The sequence below is a fragment of the Paralichthys olivaceus genome, chromosome 5 (assembly GCF_024713975.1).
Source record: "Paralichthys olivaceus isolate ysfri-2021 chromosome 5, ASM2471397v2, whole genome shotgun sequence".
NCBI classification, from domain to species: Eukaryota; Metazoa; Chordata; class Actinopteri; order Pleuronectiformes; family Paralichthyidae; genus Paralichthys; species Paralichthys olivaceus.
The window spans coordinates 370,001-390,000 of record NC_091097.1 but is presented as its reverse complement, the minus strand read 5'-3'; the positions used below and the strand labels follow the sequence as shown (position 1 = coordinate 390,000).

Below are 20,000 nucleotides of genomic sequence, written 5' to 3'. Positions count from 1 at the left end.
CTGCTACACCCACACTGCACAAAACACGCCAGAAGAAAAACACTTAACAAATAAGTCAGAGTCCTGATGAGCTCTCCTTTAATCACCATTATTACATCGTCACACCCCCACACTGATGATTTACTGAAGTTAACACAGAATCTAATCGGATTTCAAATCAGTTTGATCAAAGTCCGACGCTGATATTTAGACTGAAACGTTTTAAAACCAACAATCAGAGTTTGTGTTGTCATGTGAAGCAGCAGCAGATTTTAAAGATGAACACATTCACTGGACAAAACAACAAGAACACTTGAACTTGGGTTCCAGTGGAAACATGCGACAAAGAGCGACAGAGAACTTTGCAACAGTCGGGTGAAAACAGCCCTCAGTGGAAACAGAGCTTCCAATAAATGAGTCTGTTGTAAAAAAATCCAAACAGCATCTGCAACTAGCTTCTCTTTGTTGCTGTAGCTTGTAACTCGGGTCAGGCCACAAACACCTGTGACTGATGACGTCGCCCTCATCACGTCCCACCTGAGCCTCGAACAACCGACTCATCTTATCGATCGGGCACATTAAGATAAGAACATTAAGGATTTGATACTGATGATGGATATTATTTATCTCAAACATCAAGAACATTGTCTTCATATTATAAGTTTCTCTCTGTACAACATCATCTCGACCATCATAAAAAACTATATATATCATTATTACTCATACTATTATCATCATTGTCATCATTATTGTTATACTTGTTGTAGCATATCAGTATCACAATATTATATAGTATTATACAATAATAAATGTTCCAGCATACTGATAATATAACTATACTCAGTGACATCACACTGTGAATCTGTTTATGATTCTTTATCCTCTTTTCTTCATCTTCATTCAGTTTGAGGATGAAGATGAAGATCAGAGGAATTCAGAGCAGATTTCTTCAAAACGTTAATAAACTGAAGATTAAATCTCTTTTAACTGTGAATCTGAGGCTCCGCCCACACCGACTCCTCATGGTTTTAAAACTCATCACCGTTGCTATGGTTACATCTGGAGTTCTCCAGCCTCTGGATCAGAGACTCGTGTGAACTGATCTCGTTTTATTTTGAAAACTCTGGTTTTGTGTTTTAGTCTGAACACAAACTTTAGGAAACGATGACGCCCACGTCCTCTTCTGATTGGTTCTAATCAGTCACATGACTCGACTACCAGCGATGAACACAAAGCGTCGCTAACACTTCCTGTCAGGAACAGTTCCACCTCGTCCCTGCTCTGACTCTTCACCATCACTGCTCCTCCTTCAGAGGAGGTTCTGTCAGTAAAGAATCTATTTCCTGTTAGTAGAGAATCTATTTCCTGTCAGTAAAGAATCTATTTCCTGTTTACAAACAGTGAAGATTGATATTATATATATTGATATTGATGGAGAAAAAGGCGATAAGAGCAGTTTCTGATCTAAACGACCTGCGGATGGTTGACTCTCCTCAGTTTCTGTGGCATCGTCTCAGAGGACACATTCACTTGACTTGTATCTCGGATCTTTCGTTCTTCACTAAACGTCTTCAGCCTCTTTCCACTGAAACGAATCAGCTGATATCATCTCCACCAGATTTAATCTTGAACCCAGCGTGACGACACGATGATACTTTCTCTCACAGCTGGTTGACTGGACGTGATTCTTCATGTCGGGAGTGAACTTTAAATCAGTGGTTCCACCTAAATGTCCTCCAGGTCTAAACCTGCTCTAACCTTTCATTGTGCGTTTGATGTGCAGCGTTGGCCTGAAGATCTCTTTGTGTGGAAACCATCAGGTGAGTGAAAGTGACGGGTGGATTCCACATTTCTCAGACACACCCTCGGCTAATTAACCTTCACACGACGACGCTCAGAGGTTGTTTATGAGTTAAACAAGGACAAGTGTCTCCTCCCAGGTTTGGCACCAGCTCTCCCTCCTCCCTCCTCCTCACAAATTCATCTAACGGTATAAAAAATCTGCAGCTCACTGAGCTCTGCACTTTCTCCGCTCCAGCTGAAGCAGAAAGACGTCTTCCTTCAACTCAACTCCAGAATCATCATGTCGAGGTCAGGTGGATACAGCAGCAGGTCCATGGTCTCTGGCTCTATGAGCAATGCTCGAATGTCCTCTGGCTGGTCCATGTATGGCGGCGGCGGCGGCGGCGGCGGCGGCGGCGGCGGCGGTGGTTCTTCAGGTGGTGGCTATGGCTTCAGCTATGGAGCAGGTGGTGGAGCAGGTGGATTTGGTGGTGGTGGTGGTGGTGACATGGACATCTCCACCAACGAGAAGGCCACCATGCAGAACCTGAACGACCGTCTGGCCACCTACCTGGAGAAAGTCCGCAAGCTGGAGGCGGCCAACGCTGAGCTGGAGCTGAAGATCCGACAGTTCATGGAGAGCAAGGTCTCACCATCCTCCCGAGACTACAGCGCCTACTACGCCACCATCGCAGAACTGCAGGAAAAGGTAGGCTCACCTCTGACACGTGGTCACATGACATCATCTTCAGTCACGTCCACCTTCTCCAAAAGGTTCTGTGAGAAAATTAACAACATGAAAACTACCGATGTTAAATTCTTGACAGCAGCAGCACGTCTGCGTGAAAGAAACATTTATATCTATATTTAAATGATGCGATTATCGTCAAACAGTTAATCTGATTATTTCCCATGTTGCATCACTGGGATTAAAACTGTAGCTCGACCATGGGATCAAACAGACACTGAAGAACGTCCACCAAAGAAAAGATAAAAGAATAGAAAGAGGAAAAGAAAGTAAATAATAATGAAATAATAATAAGTGACATGAGAGTAAATACCAAAGATCTGCTGATGATTGACGGCTGACGTTCCACGAGAGCAAGGCGAGACAAAGGTTTTTATTTTTGTTTCACGTGAACGAAGTTTAATCACGAGATGAACAACAAACATTTCAATTGAAGATCACGTGTCCTGAATTGTCTGTCAATCAATTCACCATGAGAACTTTTATTTTCAGGCCTCCAACATTTTCACTGATTATTTCTGTGTTGACGTTCAATTTAAAGTAAAATAAATCTCTTCTCTTCACGCTCCAGATCCAGGCGGCGACCAAAATCAACGGTGGCATCTACCTGTCCATCGACAACGCCAAGCTGGCCGCCGACGACTTCAGGCTCAAGTGAGTGAAACGTTACAGCCTGACAGTGACAGGCCTCGGATCTGAAATCAAAAGTAAAGGACCAGGACAGGTTCTTCAGGTCACAGCTTTGTTTACGCAGTAAAGTCAATAAAACCAAGTTAGCCAAATAGCCGACCAGCTATTGCGTGCTAACTGCTTATCAGAAACAGTTCCTCGACTGAAAACCTGATCATGTCTTATATCTGTTGTCGCATTTAAATATATAAAATAACATATATATATATAATAAGAGGTTGATAATAACCTGTCCGATGTTCAGGTACGAGAACGAGCTGGCTATGCGTCAGTCGGTGGAGGCTGATATCGCCGGGCTGAGGCGAGTCCTGGATGAGCTGACGATGTCCAGAACCGACCTGGAGATGCAGATCGAGGGCCTGAGGGAGGAGCTGATCTTCCTCAAGAAGAACCACGAGGAGGTGAGTCGCTAAGCAGATCAGAATCTGACAAACCCCAGAAATGTCCCCATAGTCCTGACCTCCACCCGTTTCTCCTCGTTGGTCTGTAGGAGCTGATGTCTGCGCAAGCGTCGATGAGCGGCCAGGTGAACGTGGAGGTGGACGCCGCTCCTCAGCAGGACCTCACCAGGGTCATGGAGGAGATTAGGGAGCACTACGAGGCCAATGCCGCCAAGAACCGCAAAGAACTGGAGATATGGTTCCAGTCGAAGGTGAGGATGTGACGAGCTGTTCTCTGTCTCGTCTGTAGTCTCGTTTGTTCTGTGAGATTAAAAAGTAAACTCTGCGTCTACTCGTTTAGTTTTGATTCTCGTTACAGAAAACGTGCGTCTTTCAGTCCTCGATGTTTCGTCTGACTCTGAGTTTGTGACTTAAACATTTTAAACTTCAGTTCCATCTTTAACTGAAGAGACTTTGGTGCTCGGAGCCTGTGGGCTCATTATCTGCCGAAGGTTTTCTCATGTACAGTTGAGTGTCATCTGCATAAAAAACAATGCCAGTGTTTCCAGTCATCTGACCTGCAACTGAATCTTACCATGTTTTTGTAGGAAATAGAAAATAAAGACAAATATAGATTTTGTTTGTTTTTAAATTGTATGTAAAAGACAGGAAGTTCTGACCTGCTGCAACGACACTGTGGTCTTTTGCCTCCTCACAGGTAGAATCTCTGAACAAAGACATCGCTGCCAGCACAGATACCATTCAGACGTCCAAGTCCGAGATCACAGATCTCAAACGAATGCTGCAGAGTCTGGAGATCGAGCTGCAGTCGCAGCTCAGCATGGTAACGTCACATCTCAGAAAACAGCTTCATGTTCGGAGGCGATAAAACAAACTGACCCGTCTCCTCTCTGTCTCCTGCAGAAAGCCGGGCTGGAGGGAACCTTGTCTGAGACGCAGAGCCGCTACTCGATGCAGCTGGTTTGCTTCCAGAACCAGGTGACCATGCTGGAGGGGCAGCTGGTGCAGCTGAATGCCGACATGGGGCGGCAGTCCCAGGAGTACCAGGTGCTGCTGGACATCAAGACCAGACTGGAGATGGAGATCGCCGAGTACAGGAGGCTGCTGGACGGAGAGGGCGGCGGCAGGTGAGACATCTTCATGTCCTGCAGGTCAACGCTGTCAAAACAACATTACCTCCAAAATACATGAAGACAAATATATTTCCATCACATTAGGTTTCTCTTATTTATCTGAAATTAAACTTGTTTGATGTTAAACTTCATTTAAACAATTTGGGGTTAAATTCTTGTGTTTGAATTAAATCCGACAACTTTAAGATTTGGAACAAAAAGGCTTCAGAAACATCGTCATTATAACATGAAACAAATTAAAATGTAGAAATATTAGCACTGATATATAAAACAAAAAATGCATATGAATATAAAATAATGCTGAAGGTTTCAGAAAGCTGCAGCGTCAAAAAATATAAACACATCAAATAAAAGATTCAACATTTTTTTCTTATTTCGTATTTTCTTTAAACATATATTTTTTCCGGCCGTGAGTTTTATTGTCCCCTGATTATTATTCTGGATGAAATAAAGTTCATTCACCAGCTGTCGTAAATCTAAGAATAGCTCAGACTTCCAGCTCTAAATGTTCCTGTGAGACAACAAAGACGAATATCCACCGGTTTTATCTTCATCCATCAAAAAGACAGAAATCTGAATAAAATCCGACTCTTCTCTTGCCCTGTAGCGGCTCCGGTTCCGGCTCCGGCTCCGGCTTCGGCTCTGGCTCCGGCTCCGGGTCATCCTCCAGCACCATGACCTCCACCACCGCCACCACAGTTGCCACTCCCCCAAAGAGCACCATCAAGACCAGAACCATCATGGTCACAGAGGAGGTGGTGGATGGGCAGGTGGTGAGCACCACAGAAACCGTTTGCGAGGACTAGAGGGCACCAACAGGGGGCGCTCACCAACAGGGGGCGCTCTCCCTGCTCCCACACAGACATAAAGGTTTAAAGGTCTTCATTAAAGTCTGTGAGGTGCTTCAAAATAAAACCTCGTCTCTTGAGTCTTCTTTTATCCACTGCAGTTCTTCCAATAACCACTAAGTGCTGCACCAGCACTCGAGGGCTGATGATGTTCAAGAATAAAATAATCTGAATTCAAGTACAAATAAAAACCATGAGTATATCTTGACTTTTTAATTTCACAATTCAAATCTTCACAGATCATTTTTATTCAAATATAAATTCTTAGAAAATGGTTTGCTTGGTGACGAGTTAAAATAAACTGTTGAAGGAAAAGATGGTTTCAGATGTTATAACCTTTATTCATTTTACAAGATAACAGATTCATCTGTTACATGAAATGTCCTAATATTCCACATGTCCTCTTATTAGACATAAAAATGTCCACACTTTCAAAAGGTTTTTCTTACTTTTCTTCATTTTAATTGTAAAAGTATTGTGACCACAAATTTAAAAGAATGTTCCAACTTTTTTGAGGGAACTTTTCAAAAACTCCTTTCTATTTATTCAAGGTCACATTCAAATGTGCCCTGAATTAAAAATGTCCTCAGTTTGAAAAATCACAGTTTGTCTCAGATCTTCACAAGATGCAACATCCTCTGTTCCTCAGCGTCGACCTGCAGAGCCGACGCTGAGGAAACTACCAGAGAAACTTTATTAACACTTTGACTCCTCGTTTTAAAAGTGGGTCAGCTTTCAGACAAAAACCTTTCACTTTCCAAAACTTTCACAAATGTCTTCGTAAAAATATTTTGACCCTGACTCCGACTTTACCCCCCCCCCCCCCTTTGTGGGTGGGCGGAGCGACGAGGATCTCCCTGGAGGACGCTCACACCACCCGATCACAGTCAAGCTCCTGCAGTGTACCTCAGTGCTGCTGTGCTCCAGGTCCAGTCCTCACCAGCCGGCCTCGTCCTCCTTCATTCCATCTGGGTTTGTGGTAAACCACTTGTGTGAAGCAGAACGAACTGGTTGAGCTGGATGTCTGTTGACTTTCACAGAATATTGGCACTCAACTGCCTGGAGGTCCTTTTCCCTTGTGATTGGCAGGTGGTGTGATCATTGTCCGTCCTCGTTGCTCCGCCCACCCACAGTGGGAACAGCAGAGAGAAGGGAAGCTGCAGCCCAGACCACGTGTTCATGCTTCATCTGCTGTTTCCTCCAAACCTCAGTCCAGCACAAATCTAACGTTATATTAATAATTAGACATCTCGTCACATGAAGTATTCTTTTACATTATGTCTTCACATCCCAGGTCTGAAACTGGTCCTCATAAATAGTACCATTAGATACAGTAGATGGCGATACTGCTCCTCCACGTTGGTTGCCACTCCCCAATAAGGCGAACAGAAGCAGAGCGTCTGTGAAGCTGCAGTCAGTCGAAGTTCATCTTCCACTTTCGACAAACAGGTTCTTTACATCAGCATCAAAGTAGATCAGGTAACCATGGCGATGACTGTAAAGCGACAGAGAGACAGAGGAGCGTAAGTTCACCGGAGTCATCAGCAGCTGCTCTGACCACCGCAAATTATATCGGTGGGACATTTTGTAGAAGTTTCTAAAATTCAGTATTATTTGAATCATTATTTCAAACTGTTATTAAAACCGAACTATGAACTCGTTCTCACCTGGTTTGTTTCAGAGCTTCAGACTCTCAGTTCGGTCTGAAGCTGAACTTCAGCTGTGAACGGTTCCTCAGACCAGAAGAGGAGTTCTGGGTCCGGATCAAACTGAACCTGGTTCTGTTGGTTCACACCGGAAACACTTTGTTTTAAAATCACATGTGAAGATTCTCAGCCATCGTGAACTGTGTTTCTTCTAAAATGATAAATGTGTCTTTGTGAAATATGAATAAGAGGAATAAAGTAAGACACAAGTTAAATACTTCTGTTGGACACTTTTACTCCTGTGTTGGTTTCATGTGTGTGTAATGAGACTGAAACCAGAATGTCAGCCTGCGACACAGCAAACAGAGACGAGAGCCGTCAGTGAGGGATTCATTGTTTGGTTGCACAATAACACAGGAGAGGGGGGGGGTCTGCACACACACACACACACACACACACACACACACACACACAGGTCTGAACATGCACAGAGGAATCCAGGTGAGGGTGGGACGGAGGGAGGTCAAAACAGAAAAATGTGAAGCTGATAAGATTCCATCAAGTTTACAGATTCACAGAACCTGAACCAACACGAGTCGGATGGTCGTGCAACAGACCGACACTTCAAATTCCTGCTCTGAACGTTTATGGTTGTTTGTCATCTGCTGGTTCAGTGTGTGTTTCTTAGCCTGAGGCATGTGTGTGTGTTGGAGGGGTGAAGCCCCCGCCCCTCTCTCATGAGCCATAAAAGCAGCCGACCTCAGTTTGTGCCACATTCCCTCCTCTCCATCCAGAGCAGAAAACCTCCTCCACGATGGCCAGCTACTCTCGCTCCGCAACCTTCTCCACTGGAAACCGCCTCGGGTCCATGAGGTCCCCCAGTGTGTACGGCGGCGCCGGAGGCTCCGGGGTCCGCATCTCCAGCATGGCCGCTCCCAGAAGCTTCTCTTCTGCCAGCGGCGTTGCTGCTGCTGGAGGCTTCAACCTGGCCGACGCCGTCGACATCTCAGACAACAAGAAGATGGCCATGCAGAACCTGAACGACCGCCTGGCCACCTACTTGGAGAAGGTGCGCAACCTGGAGAAGGCCAACGCTGAGCTGGAGCTGAAGATCAGGCAGTTCCTGGAGAACAAGACCAAACCCGCGGGCCACGACTACTCTGGATTCAAGGTCATCATCGGTGACCTACAGGACCAGGTGAGACCAGTTTCTGATGCTTCTGATTTGTGGTATGAAACTTGACAGCCGCTGAGACAGAGATGATCAGTTGCTTCCTGTAGGATGGAAACAGGTGCAGCCACACCCAGAGCACACGAAGGCCCCTGCAGCAGCAACACGACACAACGAGAACAGAAAACCAGTGAAACCAGAAACTTTCAGTGGAATTCCACTGGTTCCCTCCGTGTTCCCTCTTGGATGAGCTGGAAAACTGTTCTGGTGTCATGAGTTCAGGTTTCAGTCTGTTGAGTCCAGAGGATGAAAATACATTTGTTCTTCTGTTTTTTTTCAGATCTTCGATGCCACCCGTAAAAATGGCGCCCTCTACCTGTCAATCGACAACGCCAAGCTGGCTGCTGACGACTTCAGGGTCAAGTGAGTAAAGAGTCATTTAAATTAGAAACCACACGTAGACGAGATACATGTCAAACACGTGTCAGGTTATAAACTGAGCAGCAGCTCATCAGACTCAATATTCTAACTTTCTGTTATTTATGTGTGAAACTAAGAATCGAGTTCTGAGTTTCACAGATTCATCCACCTCCTGCAGAATCCCTCGGCCTCAGAAACACTTGTTCAAATAGTCAAATACAGTTGTAGCTTCTACGCATGGCTCGTTCCAAAGGTCACAGTAGAATCAGCTGATGTGAGTGATGCTGCCGCCTCACAGGTACGACAACGAGCTGGCCATGCGTCAGGGCGTGGAGGCCGACATCGCTGGGCTGAAGAGAGTCCTGGACGAACTGACTCTGGGAAGATCAGACCTGGAGATGCAGATCGAGGCTCTGAGGGAGGAACTCATCCAGCTCAAGCGGAACCACGAGGAGGTGGGTTTGAAACCTGCCTGTGATTACCATGAATTTCTTTGGCAAACCCTTCACTGACCTGGATGTTCTCCTCAGGACCTGCTGGCTCTGCGGACTCAAATGAGCGGTCAGGTAAATGTGGAGGTGGACGCCGCTCCTCAGATGGATCTGTCCACCGTCATGTCCAACATGAGGGAACAGTACGAGAGTGTTGCTTCCAAGAACCAAAGAGAACTCGAGTCCTGGTTCCGGGCCAAGGTACGTTTTTTTTTTGAACTGTGACTTTGTTCTGCAGCAATAAACAAAATGTGTGTGAGATAAAGAGCGTCGTCATCTCCTCTACAGTCCGATGATCTCAACAAGGAGGTCGCCGTCAGCACCGAGACTCTTCAGTCATCACGCTCCGAGATCACAGAGGTCAAACGGACTCTCCAGGGTCTGGAGATCGAGCTCCAAGCTCAGCTTAGCATGGTGAGTTCCTCCATCTTGAATCCATCGTGTGGATTCAACAGAATCGTTCTCTGACGCAGTTTTGTTCTGTCGGTTAGAAAGCGTCTCTGGAGGGAACGCTCTCCGACACCAACAGCAGATACGGGACCATGTTGGCCGGTTACCAGAGGCAGGTGTCGGCTCTGGAGGAGCAGCTGGCCCAGCTGAGGGCCGACCTGGAGCGCCAGGGACAAGAGTACCAGATGCTGCTGGACATCAAGACCAGGCTGGAGCTGGAGATCGCAGAGTACAGGAGGCTGCTGGACGGAGAGATGCTGGGGTGAGTTCTTCTCTGCAAAATGTCTCCTCAAACAAAGAAGCTTCTTGTCTTGGAGGAAAACAGACACACTCATTGTGTAGCTTCATCAGATGTTGACGTTGTGTTGTGTCCCCGCAGCTCGACCACCACCACCACGACTCGCAGAGTGGTGATCGTCACCAAAGAGGTGGTGGAGGACAATGACACGACCGAGTGGAGCGACAAAGATCTAAAGATCTGAAGACCTGAAGACCTGAAGATCTGAAGACCTGAAGATCTGAAGACCTGAAGACCTGAAGACCTGAAGATCTGAAGACCTGAAGATCTGAAGATCTGAAGATCTGAAGATCTGAAGACCTGAAGACCTAAAGACCTGAAGATCTGAAGATCTGAAGACCTAAAGATCTGAAGACCTAAAGATCTGAAGATCTGAAGACCTGAAGATCTGAAGACCTAAAGATCTGAAGATCTGAAGATCTGAAGACCTAAAGACCTGAAGATCTGAAGATCTGAAGACCGTTCTCAGAAAGACACAAATAAAACAATTCTGATGAGCCGAGACACTTGTTGTGTGTTTGTGTGTTGATACGATGAAACAGATTCATTTACTTCTTCAAGAGTTGAGCTATAAGACAGTGAGCAGCAACAACACAACAACAACACAACACAGTGTGATAACACAACAACCACAACACAACACAACAACAACAACAACACGACAACAACACAGTGTGATAACACAACAACCACAACACAACACAACAACACGACAACAACACAGTGTGATAACACAACAACTAAACAACACAGTGTGATAACACAACAACAACACAACAACATGACAACAACACAACAACACAGTGTTTTGCTGCTCCTAGCAGGAGCTGGTTTACAGTTATTTATGACCCGTTTGTCAGAACCTGAAACACTTTTTCAAAACTGTTAACGCACATCACACCTGAAACACACAATTCCCCAAACAGTTAATTTCATGCCCAAAATCACGCAGTGTAACTAAACACAGACACACACTTCCAAAATACAATAATACACTAACACAATTCACCAAATCTACCAAAGCACTGACACACGTTGTCTTCCAACAGAACCATTTAGTGAGTCACAGCACGGTGTCATGAAAAACACTGATGGAATAACACAAACTGAATCACTTTGCATGAGTCAAATCTTTCACAATCAACAGATTATTGTATCGATCATACATGTAAATGAATGTTTGTGATGATGATGTGATGATGATGGAACGACCCATGTCAGAGCAGCTTTGCAGAATGTTCATGAAAGAAGAAGACAGTTAATGACAGGATTGACAGTGAACACTTCACTGTAAATGAAAATGATTTACAGTAGAGAGGGAAAGATGTCGCTGTCATTCATTTCTGTATTGTCAAATACACAAAAAGAAAAAGGAGCAGAAGAAATCACTGTAAAAGAGGAAGATAAAAAAGCTAATGAGCTAATCAAGACACGCCTGTAAATATAGGTGATGTGAACCAGCTGTGATCAATGTAGTCTTCATCCGTTAGTTTTGAACATGAGGTTGTGTGTTTTGACAAACCGTGTGAAAATTCACCAGTTAACATCGACTGTTTTGGTCTTGTTTGAGCTTGTGTGTAAAAGGAGTTGTGTATTTTGTGTCAAAAGAGGAAGGATTGTGTTAATTGTAGAGCACACAGGCTGATGTTGTGGTAACTGTGTGAAGAGTTTTGAAAAAGCGTTAAAAGTATTGAACAGCGGGTCATAGCGGTTGTAATAAAGTTCACAGCTGCTGCTTCACATGTTTCTTCACCGTGAGTCAAGAGTTCCAGATATTTCAAATGAGTTCTGGATCCTTCCTCCATTAACTGTGATATCCGGCTGATTTCCGTTTTTCTTGTATAAAAATACACACAAGACTTTCAAAGTATTAATAATAATTATTAATAAATATCAATTTGTATTAAGAATTGATATGAATAATTCATATTGTGAGGATGACCGTGGTGTCCCGGTAAATGTGAGTAAGAAGAGATCATAACATATAAACTAAATGACAAACTGAGGCCTGCAGGACGATGCACAGTCAGATATGAGCAGTTTACAGTAAACGCTGAGTGTTGTTGTGCTGTGACTGTATTTAAAGAGGCTGTGACGCTGAGCTGCTGTTCTCTGACTTTAGCTGTGTTCACTTCCTCTACTGTCACTGGTTCTACTAATATATTTACAAAGACGTTATGAAGCTGCTAATAATGTGACGCTAACGTAAGATTAGCTGGATACTAGTATATAAGCTGTATACTAGTATATAGGCTGGATACTAGTATATAAGCTGGATACTAGTATATAGGCTGTATACTAGTATATAAAGTGTATACTAGTATATAAGCTGGATACTAGTATATAAACTGTATTGAAGCTTATAGTTGATTGAGTCGTGTGTTTTGTTATTTGTGGGTGTGGTTTCTATCAGTGTTCCAACGTTTCATTGGCTCTTTTCTCTTCGATGGTTTAATGAGTTGAACTCAAACTGTTTGATAGGAAAAGATCAAACAGCCGGTTTAAAGATCAAACAACATTTATATATATAATAGTATATAAACTGGATACTAGTATATAAGCTGGATACTAGTATATAAGCTGTATACTAGTATATAAGCTGGATACTAGTATATAGGCTGTATACTAGTATATAAGCTGGATACTAGTATATAAGCTGTATACTAGTATATAAGCTGGATACTAGTATATAAACTGGATACTAGTATATAAGCTGGATACTAGTATATAAGCTGTATACTAGTATATAGGCTGTATACTAGTATATAAGCTGGATACTAGTATATAGGCTGTATACTAGTATATAAGCTGGATACTAGTATATAAGCTGTATACTAGTATATAAGCTGGATACTAGTATATAAACTGGATACTAGTATATAGGCTGGATACTAGTATATAAACATAGTTTTACACAGAAACGATAGGAAAAGATCAAACAGCCGGTTTAAAGATCAAACAACATTTTCTAGTTGTTTGATCTGGTCGGACCTGTGACGCCAGAGAGGCCGTCTGACTGGATGTCAGGTCCTCAGGCTCCATGTTGACTGACGGGACCGGTCCATCCATCAGGAGGAGAGCCCCCCCCCCCCCACCTGTCTCTGTTGTTTCTTAAACTGACTCGACCTGCTGGACCTCACCCGCCTGATGTCCAGGCCCTGGGGCCATGCTGCCCCCCCCCCAGCATATTTGGCCTCTTAACCTAACTAACCACACCCCCCCCCCCAGCCTCATTCAGAAGCATAAAAGGAGCCGATGTCCTAGCTGATCTTCACTCCCAACTCAGAGCCGATCATCAGCCAACTATCATCCGACCAGCAGAGATGACTTCCGCCTCCAGCCGCAGCAGCTACATGAGGAACTCTTCCATGATGAGCCCCACCGTCTCCAACGCCTCCCGCCGTGGAATGGGGGCCGGCAGCGTCTACGGAGGAGCTGGAGGGTCTGGAGTCCGAGTGTCCAACGCCTCCTACTCCTTCGGCTCTACCGGTGCCGCTGGCGCTGCCTTAAACATGGCTGACAACGTCACTGTCAACGAGAAGGCCACCATGCAGAACCTCAACGACCGCCTGGCCTCCTACCTGGACAAGGTGCGCTCCCTGGAGAAGGCCAACGGCGAGCTGGAGCTGAAGATCAGACAGTTCCTGGACAACAGGGCAAGGCCGGCGGCGCACGACTTCACCAGCTTCAACATCCGCATCAAACAGCTGCAGGAAGAGGTGAGAACGCCAACAACACAAGAGTTCACACCTTGAGTTCTGTCAGGCAGCTCACACCTCAACATCCTGCACCAGTCCGAGTTTAGGCTGAAATTCAAAAAGTCTCGAAGAAAGTTTCTGCTCGAGAAGATTGTTTATTAACTAGTTACTGGTTGGTCACTGTTGTAACTTAAGATTCAAACCCAGTTGACTTGTAGTGAGGCTGAAGTAATCTGATTACACCTGCGGATTACACCTGTTTACAGAAAATGTTTGGTTCAAATCAACTTTTACTGTGAAAAGTCAGGAAAAAGAAAAGTACTTCAAAAAGACAGAAGCAGGTAAAAGAATATCTGACGATGTTTGAATTCAGGAAACAAGAAGAGAAACTGCTCCTGAGGCAGGTGGGCGGGAAGGGGGCGGGAAGGGGGCGGGGCAGGTGTGAACAGGTATTATCACCTGAGTGATGTAACCACGGAAACAAGTCTGAGTGAAGAATTTATGCTTGTTTTGTTCTGTAAACATCTATTTGATGTCTTTAAATGTTGATTTCATTCTTATTTAGTTTTTTGATTTATTTTACATTTATGTATTATATCATTATTATTATTATTATTATTATTATTAAGCATTTTAAGTGAGATAAGTTTTTAAACCAGTAACCTTCTTTGTTAAAGTTGTAGTTTACAAATAGTTTTAAATCAAATGATTCTTTGTTTAATCTTTGTTTTGCACGTTTTCTTTGAAGGTTTATATTTTTGTTTTTAAATGAATAGTTTCTAAGATTTTATTTAAGTTGTAAAACAGTTTTTGTCACTTTTCTTTTTTTATATATTATTTACAGCTTTAATTTTTTTTAGAGACACTCTCCGATAGTAATGAAAACACTTTCATTCTGATGTGAGCCCCCTAGTGGCCATGATTGTGAAAAATCGGAACCTCTTTAATCCACGGTTCACTCTCTTCTTCTGCTCAGATCTGTGATGCTGCTCGTGGAAACGCCGCCCTCGTCCTCGCCATCGACAACTCCCAACTGGCAACTGACGACTTCAGAGTCAAGTGAGGACGGAGAAGACGAGAAAGATCTGATTCATTCTGAAGATCGAACAGTTTGAAGAAAATTCCCTTTCTTTCTTTTCCAGGTACGAGAACGAGCTGGCCATGCGACAGTCGGTGGAGGCCGACATCGGTGGACTAAAGAAGGTTCTGGGCGAGCTGACGCTGGGTCGCTCCGACATGCAGATGCAGGTGGAGGGTCTGAAGGACGAGTTGATGCAGCTGAAGAGGAACCATGAGGAGGTGAGTCCGATGAAACCAAAAAAAGTTTTAAATGTGACACTGATAAATACACGGATGAGTAACCGGCGTCCTCGTGCTCCTACAGGACCTGCTGGCCTTCCGGGCTCAGATGGGCGGCCAGGTCAACGTGGAGGTGGACGCCGCTCCTCAGGAGGACCTGTCCGCCGTCATGGCTGGAATGAGAGAACACTACGAGACCGTTGCCTCCAAGAACCGCAAAGACCTGGAGTCCTGGTTCCAGGCCAAGGTGAGGGCGTGGCCACTGCTGCCCCCTGCTGCCCCCTGCTGCCCCCTGCAGACCAGGACTGCTATTCAAGCTTTTAACTTTAGTTTTCCTGCAGTCAAAACTTTACTTGTTACGTTTTTTATTTTCTTTCTTGATTGCAGTTTTATAACTTTCTTGTTGTTTTTCAGTTTTAAATTGTTTAAACGTTCTAATTGTTCTAGTTTTATCTGTTGTTTTGAAAATAAGTGAAAATTTAGACCTATCACATGTTTTCTGATGAATTTTGTTTCAGTGTATTTTTAAATGTTTTAACTTTGATCTGAAGGTTTTTCCTTTTAATTTAAACAAAAAGTTCTGTTTCTTATTATTCGATCATCGTTTCCTTCGTGTTCATGAAGGTCACAGACTCAAACAGACAGGTTTCCTCTTTCTTTGGTGTTTGAACTAAACGTTCGTGAACTGCTCCACAGTCGGCAGAGCTGAACAAGGAGGTGACCGTGAGAACTGAGACTCTGCAGACGTCAAAGTCCGAGATCGGAGAAATCAAACGAACTCTTCAGACTTTGGAAATCAAACTTCAGGCTCAGCTCAGCAAGGTGAGAAAAAAACACACGTCTCCACGTCAAATAAATAAATCATTGTTATAAAGTAGGTGACATAAAATGTCCGTCCTCACAGAAAGGAGCTCTGGAGGGAACTTTGGCTGAGACCAAGCACCGATACGGCAACATGTTGGCCGGGTACCAGAGGCAGGTGGAGGCGCTGGAGGAGCAGCTGGGCCAGCTGAGGGCCGACCTGAAGAACCAGGGGATCCTCTACAGCGACCTGCTCGACATCAAGACCCAGCTGGAGCTGGAGATCGCCGAGTACAGACGTCTGCTGGACGGAGAGACGGAGCGGTCAGCTTCACTAAATCATCAACATCTATATACTTAGAATAACACGGTGTCATAGTTTGGACAAATGATCAAAAACTCACAAAACTTTGAAATAAGTTCAAATCGAAATACTGACATTTTAATTCAGAATTTAATCTGAAGTCAAAAGTTTGTTTTGTGAGTGATTGTGGTGATTTGTACTTTATGACACATACATGTACACAAACTGAACCAGTCCACCGCCTCTTTAAATGTCATGTGTATATATATATATGTATATATATATATAAACACATATACACAGTATATATATATATATAAACACAGAAACTGTTCAGACTGGTTGTTGCTCTCACGATGCTGAAAATACATTTATCAGATTAGAAATGACTTAAGTAACATAAAGAATATAAGTGGAGCATTTTTACATTATTTGATTTACATCAGTGAAACCAATGAAAACAAGTTGAGCTGTAAATGTTTCTTATCTCATAACGTCGAATGGTCTTTTTGTTTCTGCAGCACCGTCACCACGAAGAAGACCCGGGTGGTGACCATCGTCCAGGAGGTGGACGACTCTGGACGCGTGTTGACCACCCACTCCGCTTAAACCTAACGAGCGTCGCAGTCACTCGACGAGTCGGAAGGAAAATCAGAAATAAAAAATGGAACCTGACTTTGTCTCAGTCTCTTTTACTGCTGAGAAATATTTGGATCATTTAGAGATTTTCATTAAAAACAAAACATTTCAACAGATAAAATAAAATAAAACTCAAATCAATTCATCAAATAAAAACCAAATAAAAAGAAGAAACATTAATAAAATAAAATATATTAATGAAATTTAAAAAATGTAGAAAATATGAATACAATAATGCAAAGTTATAATAATATATAATATATAGTATAATATAATATAATATAATATAATATAATATATAATATAATATATAATATAATATATAATATAATATAATATATAATATAATATAATATAATATAATATAATATAATATATAATATAATATAATATAATATAATATAATATAATATAATATATAATATAATATATAATATAATATACTATAATATATAATATAATATAATATAATATAATATAATATATAATATAATATAATATAATATAATATATTGTTCATGTAAAATATCAAAATGTAATATCAGAAAACTTTAAAATCTAAAATATGTGAATTGAAACGTTCCCATGATGTGTCCTCTGTAATGAGCTTTAGTTTGACACACACTGACTCTAAGGACACACTGTCTCTGAAGACACACTGACTCTGAGGACACACTGTCTCTGAGGACACACTGACTCTGAGGACACACTGTCTCTGAGGACACACTGACTCTGAGGACACACACTGACTCTGAGGACACACTGTCTCTGAGGACACACACTGACTCTGAGGACACACTGTCTCTGAGGACACACTGACTCTGAGGACACACTGACTCTGAAGACACACTGTCTCTGAGGACACACACTGACTCTGAGGACACACTGACTCTGAGGACACACTGTCTCTGAGGACACACTGACTCTGAGGACACACACTGACTCTGAGGACACACACTGACTCTGAGGACACACTGTCTGGTCTCTGAGGACACACTGACTCTGAGGACACACTGTCTCTGAGGACACACACTGACTCTGAGGACACACTGTCTCTGAGGACACACTGACTCTGAGGACACACTGACTCTGAAGACACACTGTCTCTGAGGACACACTGTCTCTGAGGACACACTGTCTGGTCTCTGAGGACACACTGTCTCTGAGGTCACACACTGTCTCTGAGGACACACTGTCTCTGAGGACACACTGTCTCTTTGACGTCACTACTCAATAAAAACACATGGACAAGGTGAGGACTGTGTCTCCTAAAGATTTCATTGACAGGACGATGTGTGGTTCTCCTCCGCTACCCTTGGTCCAGTGTTGATGACATCATTGATGACCTCATCATTATGAAATGGAACACGTGTGGACGCTTCAGTAACAGAGACGATGTGTTGATGGACGAACTGAACCGGTGGAACTTCTGAAACCTGTCCCTCAACTTTGTCCTCTGATTCCTTCTTTAATCAGCCGCGTCACCATGAAAGTGCACGTTGTGTGCACGTCGTCCACGTAGGGGGGGGGGGGGGTCACAGGTGATTGATGTGTTGGCACTCTGCACCGCCTGTGTGGGGGTGTGGCACGGGGGCGGGGCGTGGAAACAGGTTTGACATGTCCCTCTGAGCCAACGCTGCGTGTCCACCGGGTCGATGGAGGCGTGATTGACGTGAGCGTTGAAAGACGGGACGCTGTGCACAGGGGGGGGGGGGGGGGGGGTGGGTGTGACAAAGGTCGGAATGAGGAGAGGCGATAACACGAGGACGAGACGAGGCTGAGGAAAGTTCAGACAGGGACACACACGACGTTCAGAGGAGGGGGGGGGGCTGAGGACAACAGGGGGGTGCATACAGGATCGACCAAGCAGGGGCCGAATGACGGTTCATGTCTTGGTCCATGGTTCGATTCCCACCTCGTCCATAGTCTTCATGTTTGTCCCTGAGCTTGAACTTTGGTCAGGAACAAAAGTGACACCAACTCAGAGACACCTTCGTCTTCTTCAACAACCTGTCCACAACAACAGCTGGTCCACAACAACAACCTGTCCACAACAGCTGGTCCACAACAGCTGGTCCACAACAACCTGTCCACAACAGCTGGTCCACAACAGCTGGTCCACAACAACCTGTCCACAACAGCTGGTCCACAACAACAACCTGTCCACAACAACCTGTCCACAACAACAGCTGGTCCACAACAACCTGTCCACAACAACAACCTGTCCACAACAACCTGTCCACAACAACAGCTGGTCCACAACAACCTGTCCACAACAGCTGGTCCACAACAACAGCTGGTCCACAACAACCTGTCCACAACAACCTGTCCACAACAACAACCTGTCCACAACAACAACCTGTCCACAACAACCTGTCCACAACAACAACCTGTCCACAACAACAACCTGTCCACAACAACCTGTCCACAACAACAACCTGTCCACAACAACCTGTCCACAACAACAGCTGGTCCATCAACAATGATCATTTTCTTTTGGTGCAAGTTCACTAAAGAAAACAAAGATTGTTGAAGAGTCGTCAGGATGATGATGATGATGATGATGATGATGATGATGACGAGGTCGATGAAGAGTCTTTCACTGATGACGTCACCTGGAGTCAGAGTCTGGACAGTGTTTCTCCCATCATGCTTCATGTCTTAATATCAAGGATAATCTGTGATTCATTAAACAACACGTTCATCAAAGTATTCTTGTATGATTACAATACTGTGTACTTTATACCAGATGTAGTCAAATACTTTCATAGATTACACATTAAACTACATGAATTCATAATCCAACAAAAAGGATTTCAGTTGTGGATCAAAGTCAACATGATCTTCACTGTAGGAAGATTCAGAGTTGGTGAGTATCACTAACAGGAGACATGAGACATGAGACAGCACAATAGAGGATGGACAGACAGAGGATGGACAGACAGAGGATGGACAGGCAGAGGATGGACAGACAGAGGATGGACAGACAGAGGATGGACAGACAGAGGATGGACAGGCAGAGGACAGACAGTTGCCTCCATAGTTATAAAGTCCTGTTTGATTATTTTACTGTGGACGCCTCAATGACTTTATTCTAATAATAATAAACAGTTTAATGAATATGGAAGTTTATAGTTTGACGGTTTTTGTTCCAGATGTTTGTCCGTCACAGAAACATTTCGTTTGTCGCCCGACTTCAGTC

The 20,000-nt window shown here is 43.8% G+C and overlaps 3 protein-coding genes and 1 long non-coding RNA gene across 5 annotated transcripts; 3 read left to right on the top strand and 1 right to left on the bottom strand.

The window, feature by feature from the left end:
* The first annotated feature begins 1,982 nt into the window (after positions 1-1,982).
* On the top strand, positions 1,983-5,648 carry LOC109644835 (keratin, type I cytoskeletal 13-like). The gene is made up of 7 exons (XM_020110293.2): positions 1,983-2,470; positions 3,081-3,163; positions 3,444-3,600; positions 3,690-3,851; positions 4,298-4,423; positions 4,504-4,727; positions 5,341-5,648. Exons 1-7 carry the CDS (start codon positions 2,063-2,065, stop codon positions 5,537-5,539), a joined length of 1,359 nt encoding a protein of 452 aa, XP_019965852.2. The 5' UTR covers positions 1,983-2,062; the 3' UTR covers positions 5,540-5,648.
* Positions 5,649-7,997: 2,349 nt separating this feature from the next.
* Positions 7,998-10,559, top strand: LOC109644834 (keratin, type I cytoskeletal 13-like). The gene is made up of 7 exons (XM_020110292.2): positions 7,998-8,425; positions 8,739-8,821; positions 9,117-9,273; positions 9,349-9,510; positions 9,598-9,723; positions 9,801-10,021; positions 10,139-10,559. The coding sequence occupies exons 1-7, from the start codon at positions 8,042-8,044 to the stop codon at positions 10,239-10,241; spliced, it is 1,236 nt and encodes a 411-aa protein (XP_019965851.1). The 5' UTR covers positions 7,998-8,041; the 3' UTR covers positions 10,242-10,559.
* LOC138407837 (uncharacterized) lies at positions 10,201-12,250 on the bottom strand. Of its 2 annotated transcripts, none has more exons than XR_011241149.1 (2): positions 10,302-12,250; positions 10,201-10,245 (listed from the first exon to the last, which is right to left on the bottom strand). It is a non-coding gene; the product is annotated as an uncharacterized lncRNA (long non-coding RNA). The 2 variants fall into 2 exon arrangements; XR_011241150.1 differs by having other exon boundaries at positions 10,318-12,250.
* A 1,064-nt stretch (positions 12,251-13,314) lies between these two features.
* On the top strand, positions 13,315-16,834 carry LOC109647626 (keratin, type I cytoskeletal 13-like). Its single transcript, XM_069525521.1, has 7 exons — positions 13,315-13,776; positions 14,732-14,814; positions 14,898-15,054; positions 15,140-15,301; positions 15,751-15,876; positions 15,959-16,179; positions 16,681-16,834. Exons 1-7 carry the CDS (start codon positions 13,381-13,383, stop codon positions 16,766-16,768), a joined length of 1,233 nt encoding a protein of 410 aa, XP_069381622.1. The 5' UTR covers positions 13,315-13,380; the 3' UTR covers positions 16,769-16,834.
* Positions 16,835-20,000: the final 3,166 nt, after the last annotated feature.